Consider the following 19,090-nt stretch of genomic DNA (forward strand, 5'->3'; position numbering starts at 1 on the left):
CCCAGTGTTGTGGTTTAGGCCCAGCTGGCAGCTCAGCTGCACCCCATCAGACCTGATGGTGACTTGGGAGGACAAACCCCATCACTCTGCACATCCCTCCCTTCCTCCTCCTTGCCCCAGCTCTACATGCTGAGCATGATGCCATATGGTTTGGAATACACACTTGGCCAGCTGAGGCCAGCTGACCCCTCCCAGCTCCTTGTGCACTCCCAGCCTCCTGGCTTCCAGGGTGCAATGAGGAGCACAGAAGGCCTTGACTCTGTGTCAAGTGACTCTGTGGCTGCTCAGTCAGAACAAAAACATCCCTGTGTTTTCAACACTCTTCTCAACACAAATCCAAAACACAGCCCTGCATCAGCTACACTGCAGAAACAACTCTATCCCAGTCAAAACCTAGAAAACACCTAGAAAACAGCACTTACACAGGCAGCACAAAACTTTTAGTCCTGTCCCTCTGTGCCTGATCCACACGAAGGCCTGTGTGTTGGAAATACAGACACGCCATGTGCAGGAATTGTCCTCATATATCAAATTTATCCAGTACCTACTGGCACCTGGGGGCCACAGTAGGTACTCACTTGCAGGGACAAACATACAGACACAGACATACACACACATGAGGCTATGGACCCCTCCTGTAGCCAGTCATGGACACTCAGCCTACCTGGCAGCTGGCCCTGGATGCTCTCATCAATCTCTGCACACACACACACACACACACACACACTCAAGCAGACAGGTGAACCCCAGACCTCACACTCTCCCCTGTGCTTGGCATGGATCAGGAGCCAACTCTTCCAGCTGTTTCACAGGTAGAGATGGAAAAACACCTGGCCCAGGCTATTTCTGCTTTGATATCTGTCTCCTGAGTCACCTATTCCATTTGCCTGCCAGCAACAATAGGGAGCCTCTACCCAGGAATGGAGCTGGGCACAGTTTAATGAGCATACAGGACAGCTAGCAGCAATGAGGTGCAGGGCACGGCCAGATAAGGGTACTGACTGATCTCTTATATCCCTTAACTCTTGTCTACTCATTATTCTCCAAACCACCATGATCCCTCCCTTTTGCCACTTCTGATTCTTCCCTGTTACATCCTCTAAGTTTACTGCATCCCAAGACATTGTTCTCCTGCACCCCATAATGTGCCAAACCCCTCAGGTGAGACTCTCCTGTTGTCTCACCCTGATGGATGTCACCCTTGGCCCACAGGGCTAAGGGTTGCTGGGACAGTCCTGCAAAGTGGGCTTGGTGGTGAGATCAGGACCCTCAAAAGCAGCACAGCAATGAAAATAGGAAGGGGAATGGTCTGAAAACACAACCAAAATAGCTAATTGCACACACATAAGTAGTAAAAGAGGAAGATCTCAGAAGTGCTGGCAGTAGGCCAGGAAAACACTGGAATTTTACATGTTGAAAATTCATCAAACCTCCTTGATATAAAGTTACATGCAGGCCACTTCTGAGCAATAAATGAGTCTGTCTTATCCCAAAGCCTTAAAAAATTGAATAGGCTAGTGAGTGGGAGCTTGGAAATCCTCCCTGAAAAATTCTTCCCGGCAGCTTCAGCCACAGCCAAGGAATAGCAGGTCTTTTATATTTTTGATTTTTTTTTTAGCTTTCAAAAAAATGAGAGATGTGAGGAGCAGCAGATATTTAGCTTCAGACTGCACTTAATCACATTATTTCATTTTTCTACACTCTGTCCTTGATATTTTTCCACTTGCGTGATTTATTTTTGGCTACTATATAACATAAATCTATACAAAAGATGTAGTTCCCTTTGTCTGAGTGCTAAAAACACAGCAAAAGAGGCAATAGGATTTACAGTAAGCCAATTTGAAGCATTTGATTCAACAGCCACCAGCTGCATGATGGCACAAGGAAAGCTACCAGAGTAGGTTGATACAAATGGGTGAGTTTTGAAAGTGGCAGTAGAGTAGGCCAGGATCTGAGTTAGAGCATCCTAATGTTAACATGCCTCTTTGAGAAAATGGAATATTTTCACACAAAACTCCCTCCACGTGAGTTGCCCTCTGCCAGTGCCCCAACCTATACCTGAACTTTCTGCAATGGGATGTGAATTATAACACCCTGCTTTCTGATTTCTGAACTCAAACATGTTTTAGAGCACCTTGAGTCTCTTTGAAAGAAAACCCTCTTTTCAAAACACTTCAAGTTAGTCTGAGCTGAAAGCCTGAATTTTGGGAGAGATGGGGAATTATGAGGGAAAAGATTACACCACCAGGAATGCAGGCCATTGATAGCCCTTGGCAGGCAAGCATCAGTTTTGTTCCTGGAAATGGATGTACATCTAGAAGTTGGAAGAGCTGAGCAAAATAAAGCAGGGTGCTGCCTCTAGTTAGGAAATAAGAGTGGCAGAAAGAATAAACGTTTGGCAGTCTCCTGTGAGTCTCATAACTGCATATTGAAGGCAGTTCCCTCTGGCATGAATCAGGGTGTGCTACAGCTCATGGGTGTCTGGTGGGTGCAAAAGAGCTGCCGTGGGTTTTGGGGACATGGGTGAGAGCCCCTAGAATAGGTTATGTCAAGTCTACAGACCCATTTGGAATGATAATTTGTAGTGTCTCTGGGTAACAAATGCCTTAAATCTTACTCTTCCTTTTCTCATGTTCTTCCCAGGTCAGTCCTAGGATAAGCAGATTCTGTAGAAATTTTCTTCTGAGAAAGCCCATGAGAGCTATTTTTATATATTCTGTGTTGGAAATTGTTGACATCGCAAAGGGAAATATATTTTAATAGCAATTGTTTCAGTGCCAGTTCACATTTGCTTTAGCATAAATGCCTTTTTATAAATGAACCCAGTTCTGTGAGAACCCCATACATGCAGTAACTTCAAAGAGCTGGCACAGTCTGGAGCCCACCAGTCTCCACAGCATATACCTGTCTTTTAAAAGAAATATTGGTCACGTTTAATGACTTGTGAAACAAGTCATATCTTTTCATACATATTTCCACAATACTATCACAGGACAACATGGCCATTTAACGTCTTGACAAAATTTTCACGAAAGCTTCCTTTGCTTATCCTTAGGGTGAATGAAGAGCCTTAACGGAGTCTTGGTGAGTGGTGTTCTGGAGGAGCTTTACCTGTAAAGTGCCACTAATCCCAGACCTCCCTGGCTCAATGCTCTCTGTTAACCACAGCAGAACATGGAGCAGATGAGACATAAATGCAATTCCTTTCTTGGGAATGCATAATATTTTTCCAGGATTGCTAAGAAAATATTCCCTGTCAATACTCAGAGGCTGAGGAGTAAAAAAGGCTTTCTGACACCCACCCTAAACAGTTAACTCTCCCAACACAAGTTTGAGAAGAGAATCATATTCCCAATGATTTCATGTGCTTCTCTATTACCGACCAAAAAAGAAGCAGAGGGAAGTATGGCTAAAAAAGTACTCTTTGTAACTTTCTATATTTCTTTTTTTCCTTAAGTGTCAAATTATTAGGATTAAACTTCAAAAGTCCTATTGGCTTCTCTGAATGGTTTGCCAAGCATTTAATGATCTATTAGCAATTAATAGAGTGTGCTTGGCAGGCTAACAAGCTGGAAAGTATTCATTTCATATCCAGCAAGCAAAACACTTTAGAAACACATATAAAGAGCACAGTGATTTCAGACAGGGTTGTCGTGATGAGTTTGAGTTTCATGCCTGCTTCTATTAATTTGACAGTAATGATATAAGTTCAATTCCTAGGGCAGAGTGAAAGACTTCAAGAAGTCTAATATTTCATACCCAATTATTTTAGATTTCATTTAATGGAAAATTTTTCCATTTTGCTCCAAAGTGGAAGACTACTACAATTTGAGATTCAGGATATTTCCATGGAATAGAAATAAAAAATTTGATTTTCCAACTTGCAGCTATTAGCGTCTTATTATATTCATCCTTACATTTGTGTGAGAGAGTACCTGTATTTTTGCAAACTGGCTTAAGTAAAAGAAAATTTGAATTAAAATAATTGCCTCTTCTAAGACATCTGTTCAACATTAAAAGAGTATAAACTCATTATCTGATACACATTATCCAAGACAATGTTAGCTTTTTTCATTTTATGCTTCTTTTCAATTGCAGCTTAAATTCCCAAGCTTTTTGAAATGGTGAGTCATTAGGAATGTAATTTCAAAGACTGTATTTAATCTCTTTATCTTTTCCCACAACTGATTTACCCAAGGGCACAAGTAAAGCACACATAACATATTCCTAAAGGCTCCTAAATTGTTGTTTTTTTCTTATCTAGCTTTATTTTATTCTCACTTTATTTAAAACTGTTCTAAAAGGACTCATAGACTTGGTAATTCTGACTGTGAGGGAATTGAGTGGCTTTTATCACCATATGAATTTGAGCTAACAACTAGATCTGAATTTTGTCTTCTCTGCTTTTTGTTTCACACGTGTCTGATCCACAGCACTGTCTCCTGTCTATTCCTACTGGCTTTGGAATACAGACATATAAAGGTTTTGTCCTTTGTATCACTACATTTTTTTTTCTTAAAGCATTCTCCACATGCAATTGTTACTTTAAGTAGGAACCATGCCAAGTAAGGTATTAAGTAACTGAGAATAAATGAATTCAAAGCAGTTATTAAAGTTAGTGACTATCAAAAATTTAAAAAAAACACCCAAAACCCAAAAAACCTCAAACTAAAAATCTAACTGATATCTACTTTGAAGTTTAAAGTCTGGAGTAGACCACTCAGAAATAAGAAAGGGGGAAAAGGAGGTCTTCTGTATTTCCAAATTGCTGTTAATATTATATTTATTCTGGTACAGAACCTGAAATATATTAATGTGCATCATCACCACATGTGTGTAATATCTTTGTAGTGGTGGAATGGTGTGGAATAGAGGTAGACATGGAACCCCTTCTGAAATTATTTCTGGGGATATTTTCCTCACTGCTCTTGTCTGAGTATGTCATGTGTATCACCAGTTTGTACTGAAAACTTTGTTGATGCATGGGTTAGTTCCAAGAGTAGTCACTGACGGGTGTAGAATGTACCAAATGTTACCGTCCTCATTTGGTAACATGATCTAGTTTGAGGATGCCTTCCCAATAAATACACACTTTTAGCTTGAATCAGCTTTCCCATCTGTAATGAAAAAACCTTTCTCCCATGTTGACCTTAAGCTCCAACTAATTTTCCTAATGAGATGCTACACAGGAGCCTTGGTTATAAGTGAGACTGACAAGCCTTGTACATGGCTGCAGCTGGAATGCAGACAAAAGCCACCCAAGGACAAGCGGTCTTCAAATGTCCTTCTCAAAGTTCCTGCGGGCAGGGTTATCTCCCACCTTTGCTAAGTGTGGGAGACAGACCTCGCTGCCCTTGACTGGAGGCTCTCTTCACAATGAGCATGATGTAATAACTTCTCCCAGATCCAGAAAGTCCATGTGGCTCTGCTGCGATGCTTGCACCTCAGGCACTGTGCCCAGGATGCCAAATGTCTAGCCACATATGTATCCTAAAAAATATTCTAAAGAGAAGTAGCTTTTAAAAGAGTGGGGTGAGACAGAAGACAATCACAACCCAGAAATAAGCTCATATTAATCACTGAGGGGAGATTGATGTATATTTAGAGGAATCATAATTTTGATCTTGATGATCAAAATTAATTGTGTATTTTTATAGCACATCCTTGTTCTAAGATGCAACAACCTAACCTGTGCTGTCACTTTGTAACTTGTAAAATATTCACAGAGGACAACACTGTTTTTATCATCTACAGTACATACTTTTTTGATATGGTGATATACAGGAATGTAGATTGCAATGCACAGACTTCAAGAAGCAAGATGAATTCTGAGGAAAACACTACATGTCAGGTTTTCCTGAAAGAAATAAAACCTAAGGTCCATCTTCCAATGAGGTAAATCTTGGTCTTATTTCTGCAGTGTCTTGTTCTCTTTCCTTCATAGTTGGGTGTTCATACTTGTATACAGAGAACACCCCTGAAAATTTATTCTCTGTGCAGGAAAACAACAAAGACAGACTATGTTAAGACCAAGCAATCTTTCTACACTAAGAGACACACAGGACAAAGGAAGTGTCAGCTTCTTCTTCCAAATGCTCCACAACTGATTTATTTGAACACAGTGAACCCCTCCCCTGGAGGATCAGGACTGATGCTTATTATTTCTAAAAACAAGAGTCCACTGATAACCCATGATTGTACCACCAACAAGAACCTTGTCGCTCTCTTCTGCTCTCTCCTCTGTTCTTCCCTGGCCTATGATTTTTCTGGTTTTGTGTTATTTTTCTTCTTTTTCTTTTGACAGGAGTTTCTAATTATCAGCAGACATAGTTGTCCCTCTGCTTCATTAGAGACAAGGCAGTCATCCTTTCTGCATGAGAAAGGCAAAGTTCAAAAGCACAACTGATTAAAAGCAACTAGCAGCCAAGTTGGCCTCATAGGCAGCACAGGAAACATAGCTTGCCTGTGGGTATTTTACCAAAAATCTAACTTCTGTGCTCCAAGTCTAAAAAACCATTTTTTTGATCAAAGGCTTCCTTCTCATACTGAGATTGTCTGCAGAGTGGACAGATAACACTTTGGAAGTACTAAGGCCATGATTTTTCTATCTTTACGTTTTTGGGAATGACACTAAGCCACCAACTTGAAGTTGTACAATTGTTGGGTTCACACCAGCGTCTGAATATGTGCTAAGAATCACCAGGCATGTACTGTACTCCAGCAGGCCATAAGCTCAGTTGGAACCCAAGAAGTTTACCTTGACATGAGTTCAGAAAAACCGACTTTGAGAAGCCCATTCCAGTTTTCAATCTGTTCCAGGGAGGGTTGTTTTTGATGTTGAACGGATTAGTTCCTCAATATTACTGTTTCTTTGGGTGTACTTAGGACATGAATGTTAAGTCTTCAAGCTCTCCCAGTCACAACTAATATTGTATCAGTATCTATTTACATAATTTGTGCAAGATGCACAAATCCTAACATCAATTACTAAATTTTCCCTTGTCTCATAAAAAGAGAACAGGCAGCATGAGCCCTAAGACACACACCCAGACTAGGACAGAAGACAGTTGTGGCTGTCCTGGCTGTTCTGCCAGATGATGCATGACCCAATAGGCACTGCTGCTCACAGATTCCCATGTGGATGCTCATACTTCAACGTACCTGAAGAAATTTCTCCCACTCTTTCAGCTTCTAAATAAAGCCTTCAGGTAAGAAGCCACTGAATATTTGGTTTACAAGCATTTGTTTTAATCCCAATCTGCTCTAAAGACAGAAACCTACTTCAGGCTTATGGTTTTTATCTATTTTTTTCCCCACTGCCAACAAATGTGGAAAACCCCCCAAATCTCAAAGAACACAGTCCACTCCTCTTGACAGCACAGCTGACTGCAATCACAATGTGCTGCCATGCCATAGAGGACAAAGATAGGCAATATGCAAAAATGTAACAATATTTAAAGTGACTTTTTTAGCAGAGTTTCCTTGCTGGCTGTGATTGGCTCCATTTTTTCCTTCCCTTCCTTCTGGGAAAAAGATACATATTATTCCCAGTGTGCTAAAAATGCAGGTAAGTAATAATTAGAAACTTCTGCAGATAGAAATATTTAACTAAATTTTAAAAATTTATAAACTTCAATAATCTTTCTGGTACACACAGGTTTCTTAGACTTCTGGTATTTCTTTATTCTTATTTTGGGAGGAGAATTCCATCTGTTTCTATTTTTGTTTCTCAATTTTTACAACTGATCACTTTTCAAGATGAAGGGAAATAGTTTTCTAGCATTAGAAGAGCTAGACAAGAGAGCTACAATTTTAAAATCAATTTAAATCAATAAAATTGGCCAACTATCAAAGGGTAAGAAAGAGTAATTCTTACACTGTTTTAAGCTCAAACATAGTTCCTTACTGTCCTCTAGTGGAGCAGTAATATCCTCATAGACATTATCTGCTCCTTTCTTCTTGTAACTAAACCTGCTACCCTTGGAGAGCAATCCTTGCTATTTCCACACTTCATGACACTATCAGTATCCATCATATCCCTTTTTTGTCTGTGAAGGGGTTCTGCTCTGCAATTTCCCCCCCTCTTCTATATCCCAGTTCCACTTGCTCAGTGAATAATTTAACAGACTTCTCCCTCCACCCTTTCTCAGAACACAAATAGGCTGAATAAAATGCATAATCCCACAGTAATGTCTGATGTACCTTTAAACAGGCATCCTCTAGGAGAGAACTTTTGCACCATGACAAATTGGTTCTACTGTGAGCTGCCAGATAAATCATACTTTGACACCTTCTAAGTGTCAAAATGGCCATCAGAACAGCAGCTGCAAAAAGTGTCATCTTTTCACATTGTATTTATAAAGGTCTGAAAATCTTGTTCATCATACTCCTATCGATTAGCCCAGTTCCCATGACTCCATAAAACTCATTAGGCTGCAGCCCCACTTATCTCCTTGAAGTCTTTTTTAAAGCCTCAAGGCAGAAGCGTTATTCTGCTCTCCTTGACCCATACAGCTGGTTTGAGTGTCTCCTTCCATGCTCTAGTGACAGATTCAGCAGTGTCTACTCTCACTTTGCAATCCATGGGAGCAGGCTCCAATCCTGTCTGCTTGCCAACACACATTGACCTTTTCTGCCATTTCAGCTTCTGACAGCTCTGCCCACCCACCCTGCAAAGAAAGGCTCCCAGGCACTTCCATAACGAACATCACTGTAAAAATCCCATCTTTTCTTGTCATCTTACATTTAAATGTTCCCATTATTGTTTGATCTTTTACTTTACCTTTCACTTTTATTAATAAAGTTTGTTCTGATAGTTTTTAAAATAGGATTTATAGTTATTTCTTTCAGAAACTTTCTCAAACAGCCTACTTCATAGCAAAATTTACATTTGATACGTTGCAATGTGCTTCCACTTTTCTTTTGGTGGCTGTAGCTTCTTCTGTGTAAAGGCTCTCCCTAGTTAAAAGCAGTGTCCTACCCTACTCATCTTGTTAAAAACTTTTTAAAATATTTATTCAGAGCATATAATAGTTGTTCTTAAATAATTTTCAAGATACCTGCAAGAATTCCACTTTTTGGCAGCACCTGTTAATTTTTTTCAATTAAAAAAAATTCAGGAAACCAGACTTACCTTCACATGTGTTCTTTGACTGCCAGCTCCAATAAATGATTTTACAGTGTTGTAAACATTTATTGTCAGCATGTATCAGTATATATGGGAATAATTAAAGACTATCATTGTTATTTGGCTTTATGCTTTTGGCATTCCTTAGGGTATGCCCCTGTGAAATGCTGAAGTAAGTAAACCAACTAAGCAGGTAGGATGGGGACAGTGCCTACTGTTATACCTTCTTCCACTTTTCTGCAAGGCCTGTAATTTCAGCCTAAAAGGATTTTGTGTCACTTAGTGTTACAGTTAAACTGATCACATTAATTTTAGTTTTCTCCTTGGGCCTATGCTACAACCTCTCCACCAGTAGAACCTGCCACCATTCCTATATAAATACAGCTGAATTAAAATGGTCCTATCCACCAAGTTTTTAAATATATTTTTATACCCATACATAAAGTAAAAGAATAGAAATTACAGATACATTTATATATATAAATATATATAAAGATAAACCTCCAGATGTATCTGTACTTTCTATTATTTTATTTTTACTTAAGTGATTTCAACAGCTGCTTGCTTTACAAACTCTTTTTAAAAGAGTTCTCACTGGTTGAATCCCACTCCAATTGTAGCTTCTTTATTCCTAGGGATCTTACGGTGATCTTCGGCCTACCTAGCTATGTAGGTATTACCCTGCCTCTGTCATACTGTATAATCTTACTTTCCCAATGCAAGTATGGAAATGTATCCCCAGCTACAAAAGATTACTTTAAAATATCTGTGCAGAATCCTTAGTAATCTAGGTGATGACTATTGCTGTCCACTAGAACTCTGGGCAGAGCTGTCACCCAAATTTTGAAATAACAATGCTTATCTCTATCAATAAATGTGACACATATATGCAAAGAGATTTCACAGAAAAATAAAAGGAATATTGGATATTCTAATTTAAACACTGAGGAATACATAGTACTATACATTTAACACCAGAATTGAAGAAAGACACTTAGACCTCCTGGTTTTGACACCTCCAAACTATGAACAGTAGATAGATTTCATATTTAATACAGCTTTATTCCAAGGAGATATAACCATTATTGCAACAAGAGAAAAGAAATATGAGAAAATCCAGAGCAAAATAAAAGCACCCTAGAAAACTGTCATTTCTGCTCCCATTGACAAACATTTACCCTTGAAAGAACAACTGATTTCAGTGACTTCAAAGCAGTCACTCACTGACATAAAGTTTAGCCAGGAATAGCTGGAATTTCAGCTGCTGGCCTTAAGGAAGGAAAAAAAAGTAGGAGACTTGTCTGACAGGTGCAAAAACAAATACAAAATGTATTAACACAATATGAAACAAACATACATTAAATAGTTTTGTTTCCTGATACATCAGACTTGCAAATGAAATTTATAAAACTTACATATTCAATTAAACAATTTATCTATCATTGTGGAAAAACACAGTTCTTTATTTCAAGTTTATATTAACTATAAATATCTACAGACAGGAAAGTTACACTTCAGACTGGCACTCCTAACTTCCCCATCCTTTATGTCTTCTGCTCTTTGCCTTTTGGAGAAAACATTACAGCATAAGGCTGCCGCCTTTTTGGACGTTGACAGGGAGCAAGATCCTCTTTAATGTAGCCTTAAAAAGAATAAATCTGAGGTAAGAAATATAATATAAAAACAGGCATAACTTTAGCTTTAATGTGTGTTCAGCCTCAAAAATAATAATTATAACTTGTAAATTTTTTTTTTTTTCTTTTGGGGCAACTGGTTCTGACTTCACACAGAAGTTTTGAGATCCCAGTGTGCAAATATTATTCAATAAAATACAAGCTGCTTTCTAGTAGGTGACTGCACAGTAATGCAATACAGACAGTTGACAATGAAGAACAGAAGGGAAACTATGAATTGTTCATCTATTCAAAACAAAACTGCAATTTTCATTTTCTTTCTACCAAGGATTTTACATAAGAGTAACAAAGTATGGAAGAACTACTAATTCAATTCACTATTAAAAATCACTTTTAAAAACAAATCCTAGTCATACAGAGGAAACTTCAGGCACATGTGTTTTGTAGGTTTGAACAGTACCTCCTTCTGTTTTAAGAGCAACCCAGATTTATTAAAGAGTGGAAAAAGCCAAACATGGCTCAAACACACCTTGAAAGCTCTCTGATAAGGAAAGTGTATAGAAAATTTCTATAACATGCTCAACTTAGCTACCATTAACAGTGAACAGATATTTTATGCAAGTCAGTTTCAGCACCTGGTTTTTGTCAATTCCTTACCATTTATCAGCAACAACATTCACCAAAATGAGAACAGTAGATTTCTACTTAATGGTTGGAAAATTCTGTCTATGTAATGCAGTTATTTCAAAAAAACCCCACGAAACAACACAAACAGATGGTTCAAGATACCAATAAGAAGTAGAAAATATTTTTACTACTTTGGAGTGACAAGAGCAATTGCTCATTGTGGGAACTCTCTCCTGTTTTAGTTCTCTTGCTGCATGGCTATAAAATATTTTCTTTTCCACAGGAGGGTTGATCTAAAGTCTGCCTCTGATATGCTGTTGAGGACCATTAACAACTGAACAGCTCTTACTCCAGCAGAACAAGGAGAAGCTCATTTTTAGTGAGGCTGCAAGCAGATTCCAAATGGGTAGCAACAAGTTACATGATCCACAAAAATCAAGGCTCCCTGTTTTGAAAGATTAATGATGATCCTGCAACACTATTACACAATACACATACACAACTCTGGCTACATTTTCCTATGCCTGACCTGACACTGTTACAGGAAAAGATTCATGTTTCACAGCTAATGCAGAAGTAAAGATATAAGTAACTCAGAGAGTTCCTTTAGGGCTCCTCACTCCAGCATTTCAACACTTCTGAAGAATTGTACATAAAGTACACTGTAAACTCACTGTGTTTTAATAGAATTTGTAAAAACTCATTTTTAGACCAAACTCTAAAACTTCAAAAAATTATTTAGAAAGAAAAAACTTCTATGTGAAGACCAGTTAAAAAAAATCCAAAACCAAACACCACATCTTTCCATTGTCACTAACAAGCAGGGTATATGTATGAAAAACTGTTGAACTACACCTTACCTGCAACATTTCCATTATCACTGGGTATTATGAAGCCCTAAAAACACTGACAATGGACATCAATACTGGTGTCTGTCTCTCCTATGTAAGTACAATCTGCTGGCCTTTGCCTCTGAAAATGCAATTCTTGCTTATGGTCAAAAATATGTATGGCTTAAATTAAGTTCTATGAAAATGCCAATTGTTTCTGCCTTCTCCATCTAGGCTGTAAGAAATTCTCCTTATATTGCTTTCTTAGTAGTACAGGAAATGCTAAAACTAGACAATATTTATTAAAAATAATGGCTGCTGATAAACAGACCTCATCAGGACTGGGTGAGAAACGCTGCTATATGAACTAGAGATAATTTCAGGGGGAAAAAGAAAAAAGAGCTTTAAAAAGTTCTTTTCAAGATTTTTTTTTTTTTTTTTTGTCCACAAACCTCTTTCCACACAGGTTTGGGTGGAAGGAAATCCAACCTCCCAGAAATTTTCTGGAGTATTTGGAGGAATGTAGCGAAATCTGTGTCTGGAACAGGAAGCTAGTTTCTTCTCTCTCTCTTCTTCTGGAATGTCTGCATAATACTGAATGTAAGGGGGGGGGTGGAAATCCCAGTTAATAAATTCATACATAATAGAGAGACTGCTTTACACAATTGACATTATCAATCACTATGTTTATTAACACAGTTATCTAAAAACAATGGTGAGGACAGCCAGAGTAGAGATTCGTTATCCAAGTGACAAACACCAGGCAATTATCCTAAAAGCTTACTGAATTTACAGACTAAGTATAACCTTATCATGGCAAATTTGTTAACCTTCTATCTTTTAACATACCATAAGTAACAAGGTTTAGGCATGTGTACAATAACTTATGTCAACAGTTTACTGACGGATTTTACAAAGCTAAGTAGCACAGGTGTTGAAAGAGATTGGAATGTTTTAATTTATTAAGTGTCAGCTTCCACTTACAAATAAAATTTAAAAAGGAAAAAAAACCCACTACAAACCCCATGCTGCAGAATTATTTCCAGTATCCAATTTTACAGTAGTAACTGCAAACTGAAGTCAAAATGCTTCCTACTTACTTACTCTCAAATTAGAAGTAAATAAAGAGTTCATTTAAGTAGCTGACTGACAGTGGAACTCCAGAAATTATCTGCCAGCTGACCATTCTCTATAGTAAATTTGCTCTTTCACCCCTGTCAGCTGTATTGGGGACTGCAATGAGAAAAGTCTATACTCTCTCCAAACCTTTTTGCTGGGTGTTCCCCTGAGTAGCATCATAGAAAGTTAGGGTATTTTTTTTCCGTGCAATTTTCTAGTGTTTTAATTTTAATTCTAGTTGTATCTCCTAAAAATACAAATCTAGATCTTAGAGTACATAAAGGGTCAAAATATATTGGAAATGAATGCATTGTTTCATTCAAGTGGTAAGTCAACACTCACAGCCACACAAGAAATCTAACCCTTGTGAAAATGGTAAAATAATTCTACTGAAATGGCACTGTTACAATTCAAAAAGGCAAATTAAAGTCTATAACACAATCAGTCAGATGGAAAGTGACCTAGACTGGGGAAATCGGGAAAAGAACAGGATACCTCTGACAACAGAGATTATTTCCTGCTCCCACCTCCTGGCAGGATTTTAGAAAACCTATTTGGAATTGTAAAATATGCTCATTCAATTTTTACAAAAGAAAGAGGTGTTAAATCAACAAAATTAACTAAAAGAATTCACTGTCTGTGTATGACAAATATTGCTGAGATTTATTTAGGGATAATTAGCAGTGCTCCTTATTTTGTCCTGTAAATAGCCTGAAGCTTTAGAAATTCATCTATTAAAAGTTGGTAGTGTTGCATTTTTTTTAATTTAAAGAATTGTGATTATTAAGGAATAATTACAGATCCAGTAATGAAAAATACAGAACAGTTTAGTAGGAATAGAAAATAATAACAATCAAAAAATCAAGATAAGCATGTTTTAAAAATAAATTAGAAAGAAACTTTTCTTATTTGGCTTATTAAGAAATCTATTAGGGTTAACAGAGAATGAGAGTTACATATGTCAGCTAAACAGCTAAAAGAACTTTCAGCTGTTTTCTAGATTGATCTCACTGTCCACAGCGTTTTTAATCCACACAAAACATTTGAGCAAGGCTTTTCCATGTGTGAATATACTTCAATCTCACCCTGTCTTCCTTGTAAAATAATTGTTTATAGAACTCTACAATTTGCGGTTTCAGAAAGGCAACAAACCCTAAAAACATTCCTCCTTCTAGTTTAGCAAAAACTTGCAGAATAATTCCTGTAATCTAAATGCATATAAAAACACCTGAATAATTCTCCTACTCACCTAAGTATAGCAACACTAAATAACCACACTAACAAATGTTACTCTTACAAGCTACCAGTAACTTCTGCCTACTATCTTTGATAGCATCACAAGGTCATAAAAAAACAAAACAAGACTTCTTATCAAAAGTTCTACACTATAAAATGAATGAGATGCTTCCACAAAGCTTCAGGATAAGCACTTATAAAGGACTTTAACCAGCCTGTTGCAGAATGTGCAGAAGTTAAATCTCAGGTTTTCTCAGAGTGACAGTAACTGAACCCACTCACACCACTTGCAGTACCAGGCCAGAATCAATCTACTGATCTCCACCCACTCCCTAAATATTCCCTTAGACTTTGGCAGCTTTTCAAACTTATATGGCAAATCAGCAAGCCAAGACTTTTGTAAAGCATCATTTATGCTTTATCCAATACTCCCTTTTTCCACAGGCATTTAATTCAAAGCTAGTTTTATTATTGTGCAATGACACAGCCAAGCATTCCACACATTCCAAGACATTAACCTTGAATGGTATAGACTTAAAAAAAAAAAAAGTCCAAAAAAGCCAAAACCAACAACTCACCCAAACTTTCCTAGTATTTAATGTAGAAATGTATTTTGTATTAAATGTATTAAAATTTTAAAAAGTTTTGTACTGTTACAAAACTGGAGCTGTGACTGTTTCCAGAGACCATAGTTATCACTCCAACTTGACAGAAAGTAACAAGAACTGGATTTGCAGAAGGAAGATCTGTAGCTTACAGAAACAGGAAATTAAATAGCACAACACATGGCTCTGGAACCATGAAACAGACTGACAGTTGGATTTTGTTTTTTTTCTTTCAAACTCTTTAAATCAATCATTTTTTAAAACTGTGTTTATAGCTGACTATAAAAATTAAGTATTTATATTTAATAAGTTTTACCAAAACTGTTTTTCAGAAAATGCTTTCATTAAAAACATATTGTAATAAATTTCTTCAGCTAAATAAATGGGACTTGCCTATAAAGTGAATAGCAGGAGAATCTCTGAAAAATGTTGGTTCTATACATATATGCGGAAATTAAGTGAAAAGATTCCAGAAAATCCACCATTGTAGTCATTAATCCACACATCTACTGAATAATCATTTATTAGATCATGAAGTCTATTAATGGCCAAATAAAATATGTTCTTATTACACACATAATTGCGTTGATATTTTATCTCTACACCAAGTATCTGAAAGCAGTTTACTAAATAGAAAGGGAGGAAAAAAACGTGTAATGTGAAACCTAAATTTTTGTACTTTTTAACAAGTATTTTGAACAGGTAACTTTAAACATTTTTGCATACATTTGCATAAATACACACATTGTCACCTATGCCGGTGCAATTACCTGAAAAAATTAACCCAGTAAACAAAGAGAAAACAAATTAAACCAAAACGAGATCCGTCTATCTAGATAAAGGTACAACAGGATACAGAACTTATTTATTCCAGCTCACATAAAGTTCAGTAGAGCTTTTGATCTAAAGTTTGGAAACCTGTAATAGTTCTTTGACCAGCTAATGTATTTTTTATTAACAGTAATCTTACAGGAATCATGATATAAGATGCTCTTCCTTCATACAGATACACACATCAAAATCACACCCAAGACTTTTCATACTATCTGCAGCTACTACACTAAAAACAAACAAACCACCTGCAAATTTGGTTATCCAGTTTTGGTAAACACTAACTTCCCAGCTACTGTAGGTAATGAGGATGATACAACCAGATTAATAATTAAAAACAGCACTTCAGCACTTAGATACTGTCTTGAGTTAGGAGAATGAAAGACTGACAAATTTTAAAGCACTACTTACTATTTCACATTCCTTACAAGTGTGGCCAAGCAATTTTCTTCTTTCTTCTTTTTTTCGAATAACCTCAATATGAGGAAAATCTAACACAGTATTCTTTCTGAAAAACAAGAATGTTTTCACAGTACTTTAAACAGTACTTTTATTTCTTCAACATGACTGGAAATTTTCATTTATTTAGAACACAATGATGGACAGTCAAATTACAAAAATAATTCAGAAGATGTCTACAAAACCCAAATCACAGTGCCATTCATAGCTGAATAAGGCGATTTTTATAAATAAAACAGTTTTCAAACATACTATGAACTTTTATGTAACTAGTGATGTGTGTCTCATTATTATGGCTTTTCATAGTGTAAAAGTAATTACTATACAGAAATTATTCAAATATAGATCTTCTATAGAATATTTATTTTTGTCTAAGACAGAGTTGTGCTTGCAATGATTTCCATAAGAGAAACATATGTCGGGGCTCAGGATGAGTAGGCTCTTTTCAACTTAACTGCTCTCAAAACAGTAAACATGTTTTCCTCTACAAAGAAAACATGCATTGAGATAAAATATAAGCTAACTGAAGGGCTAAGTATCACTACAAAATGAAGATTCAGACTTCCAAATATGATTATACTGGAAGGCAACAGAGGAGGCACTACGAGAGAGGCACTAGAGAGCAAGAGGCAAAAATACCACAGAAGGAAAGATTTGTACAACGCATTTGTACAAGGAGCCCACCGGTTCTTGGCTCATAAATTCAGGCATGACCACATGCCTATATGAAACCACATGGATTACAAAACACTGCATTCACTAAAATTATAAAAAGCAGCAGCAACCCCTTCTCTTCAACAAATGTAACAGGCATCTCAACATTTTTCCTCCTACCCCAGTTTTTATCTGGTCTTTTATCTAATTTATCTTCTACCTCTGCATCTTCAACTGTTAGTCTGTTACAAACAAACACATTTATTTCATGGAGGATCAAGTTCCCTATAGGGAAGATACAAAGAACCTAAAAATGTCCATAACCCTTAAATTACCTCTCATCAATTTTGAAATAAGGCTCCACAAAAGCTTTCTGCTTGGCTTTATCTTGTTTATCCTCATGCTCTGTAAATACACATGCAAAACAAAATATGAGGTTAACAGACTGCCTGCAGAAACTTCTGTAAAATTATAAATCAACTGTTAAGAAATATAAAAATGCTATGTACATTTCAGTAATACAGAATTGATAGAACCAGCAATCAAAAAGCATTACTGGAGCAGGAAAGCAGCAGTTAGTCAAGCAAAAAAGACAAGAAGAACGTCAAAGGAAAGGCTGCTTAAAATACAAAATACTGTAAAATCTTCAAAAGAATTTAGAATAGTGAGAAGAAAAGAAGTAAATAACTGTAGCCAAAACCTGGTGTTTCTTTTAAGAGTCACTTTGGTGTTCTGCTGTGCCAACTTCCACTACACATTACACATTTGTGTGGTGATAAATGAACTACCAAAAAATATTTCATATTGCTTTATGTTATGTCCTTACAAGTAATCAATTTTACCACAAATTTATGCAAAAAGATGGTGGTTAATTTGGCGTATTTGTTCCTTAAGAACAGAATCTGATTTCAAATCAACTCTTGTACTTTAAGTAAGCAAATAAAGATAACACCAAATTATATCCCACCCTTTAGTTTCTTGCTTGCTGCTATTTCCTTATCCTGCTCTTCATCATGAAGAGTTTCTTTTTCATCACATGCAGAAAGACTGTCTTCTGGTAGGCAGGATTCATATTCTTCATGGGTTGTCCTATCAAACATATCTGTTATTTCTCCGCCTGTTATTAAAAGCACGAATAACATCCAAATCAGTGTCTCAACGGTTTTAGTCAAGAAATTGCATTTTGACTAAATGTGTATCAAAAGAATTAACATTCACTTACTGCTTCAGTGTCAATTAACTCAAAAAGAGCTGTATCTTTATTCTTGCTGCAACATCTTTGTCAAACTTTCAAATGTGGCCAATGCTCATTTATTTTTCTGATACCTTGTATCCCATTTCTAAAATCTGATTAACTGCTAAATCATTGTGAGGCACCTTTAACCTTAATACTGGATACACAAAACTTGTAATTATGGACTTACCTAAGCAGAAGGAAATACTTTCTGTGGGTAGGAAATAGTCACTACCCTGCAGCCATGATTCTCCACATAACATATGTTAAAAGTGATATAAACACATTTGGATTTATTTTAAACATACTAGTTCTATTTATATGTTATTAAAAATGAAATTAGTATTCTCATACAACGTCTGATGTAATTACATAGAAAACTTTAAGAGCTGCTCACTGCAGGTGAAATCAGAACTGTTACATGGCTAAGTATTTCACCTTTTAAGCACTGTAAAGGAATAGCTACTCGCTCTCTCAGCACAAATCCTGTCTTTTTTTCTAATCTATGTTAAAAAAGCCCCTTAAAACCCACCACCAATTCTCTAGGAAACAGACTGATCTGGGTAACCTATAAAAATACATCACCACTTTTTTAGTGCAAACCATGTTCTACTATCTAGCCATACAATTTAGCCCTACTAACTCTTTCCTCCTCCTCAAAGAAACCAACCAAACAAAAAAACTCCAAAAATACCCCAAAACCCCATCATACCATGAAAAAGCAAACCAAAGTA

At 36.7% G+C, this 19,090-nt stretch overlaps 1 protein-coding gene across 3 annotated transcripts in view; it reads right to left on the reverse strand.

Annotated features, from left to right (window-relative positions):
* Positions 1–10,168: 10,168 nt before the first annotated feature.
* RBBP8 (RB binding protein 8, endonuclease) overlaps positions 10,169–19,090 on the reverse strand; it is a 40,234-nt gene continuing 31,312 nt past the window's right edge. For all 3 annotated transcript variants that reach the window (XM_086890400.1, XM_086890395.1, XM_086890390.1), the window contains 5 exons: positions 18,090–18,239; positions 17,458–17,527; positions 16,421–16,517; positions 12,671–12,812; positions 10,169–10,769 (listed from right to left, as the gene is read on the reverse strand). In XM_086890400.1, coding sequence (XP_086746526.1) covers positions 10,672–10,769; positions 12,671–12,812; positions 16,421–16,517; positions 17,458–17,527; positions 18,090–18,239 — 557 coding nt within the window. In that variant the 3' untranslated portion in view covers positions 10,169–10,671. The remainder of the gene's footprint in view (positions 10,770–12,670; positions 12,813–16,420; positions 16,518–17,457; positions 17,528–18,089; positions 18,240–19,090) is intronic.

The sequence above is a fragment of the Cyanistes caeruleus genome, chromosome 1, assembly GCF_971803275.1.
Source record: "Cyanistes caeruleus chromosome 1, bCyaCae1.hap1.1, whole genome shotgun sequence".
Classification (NCBI taxonomy): Eukaryota; Metazoa; Chordata; class Aves; order Passeriformes; family Paridae; genus Cyanistes; species Cyanistes caeruleus.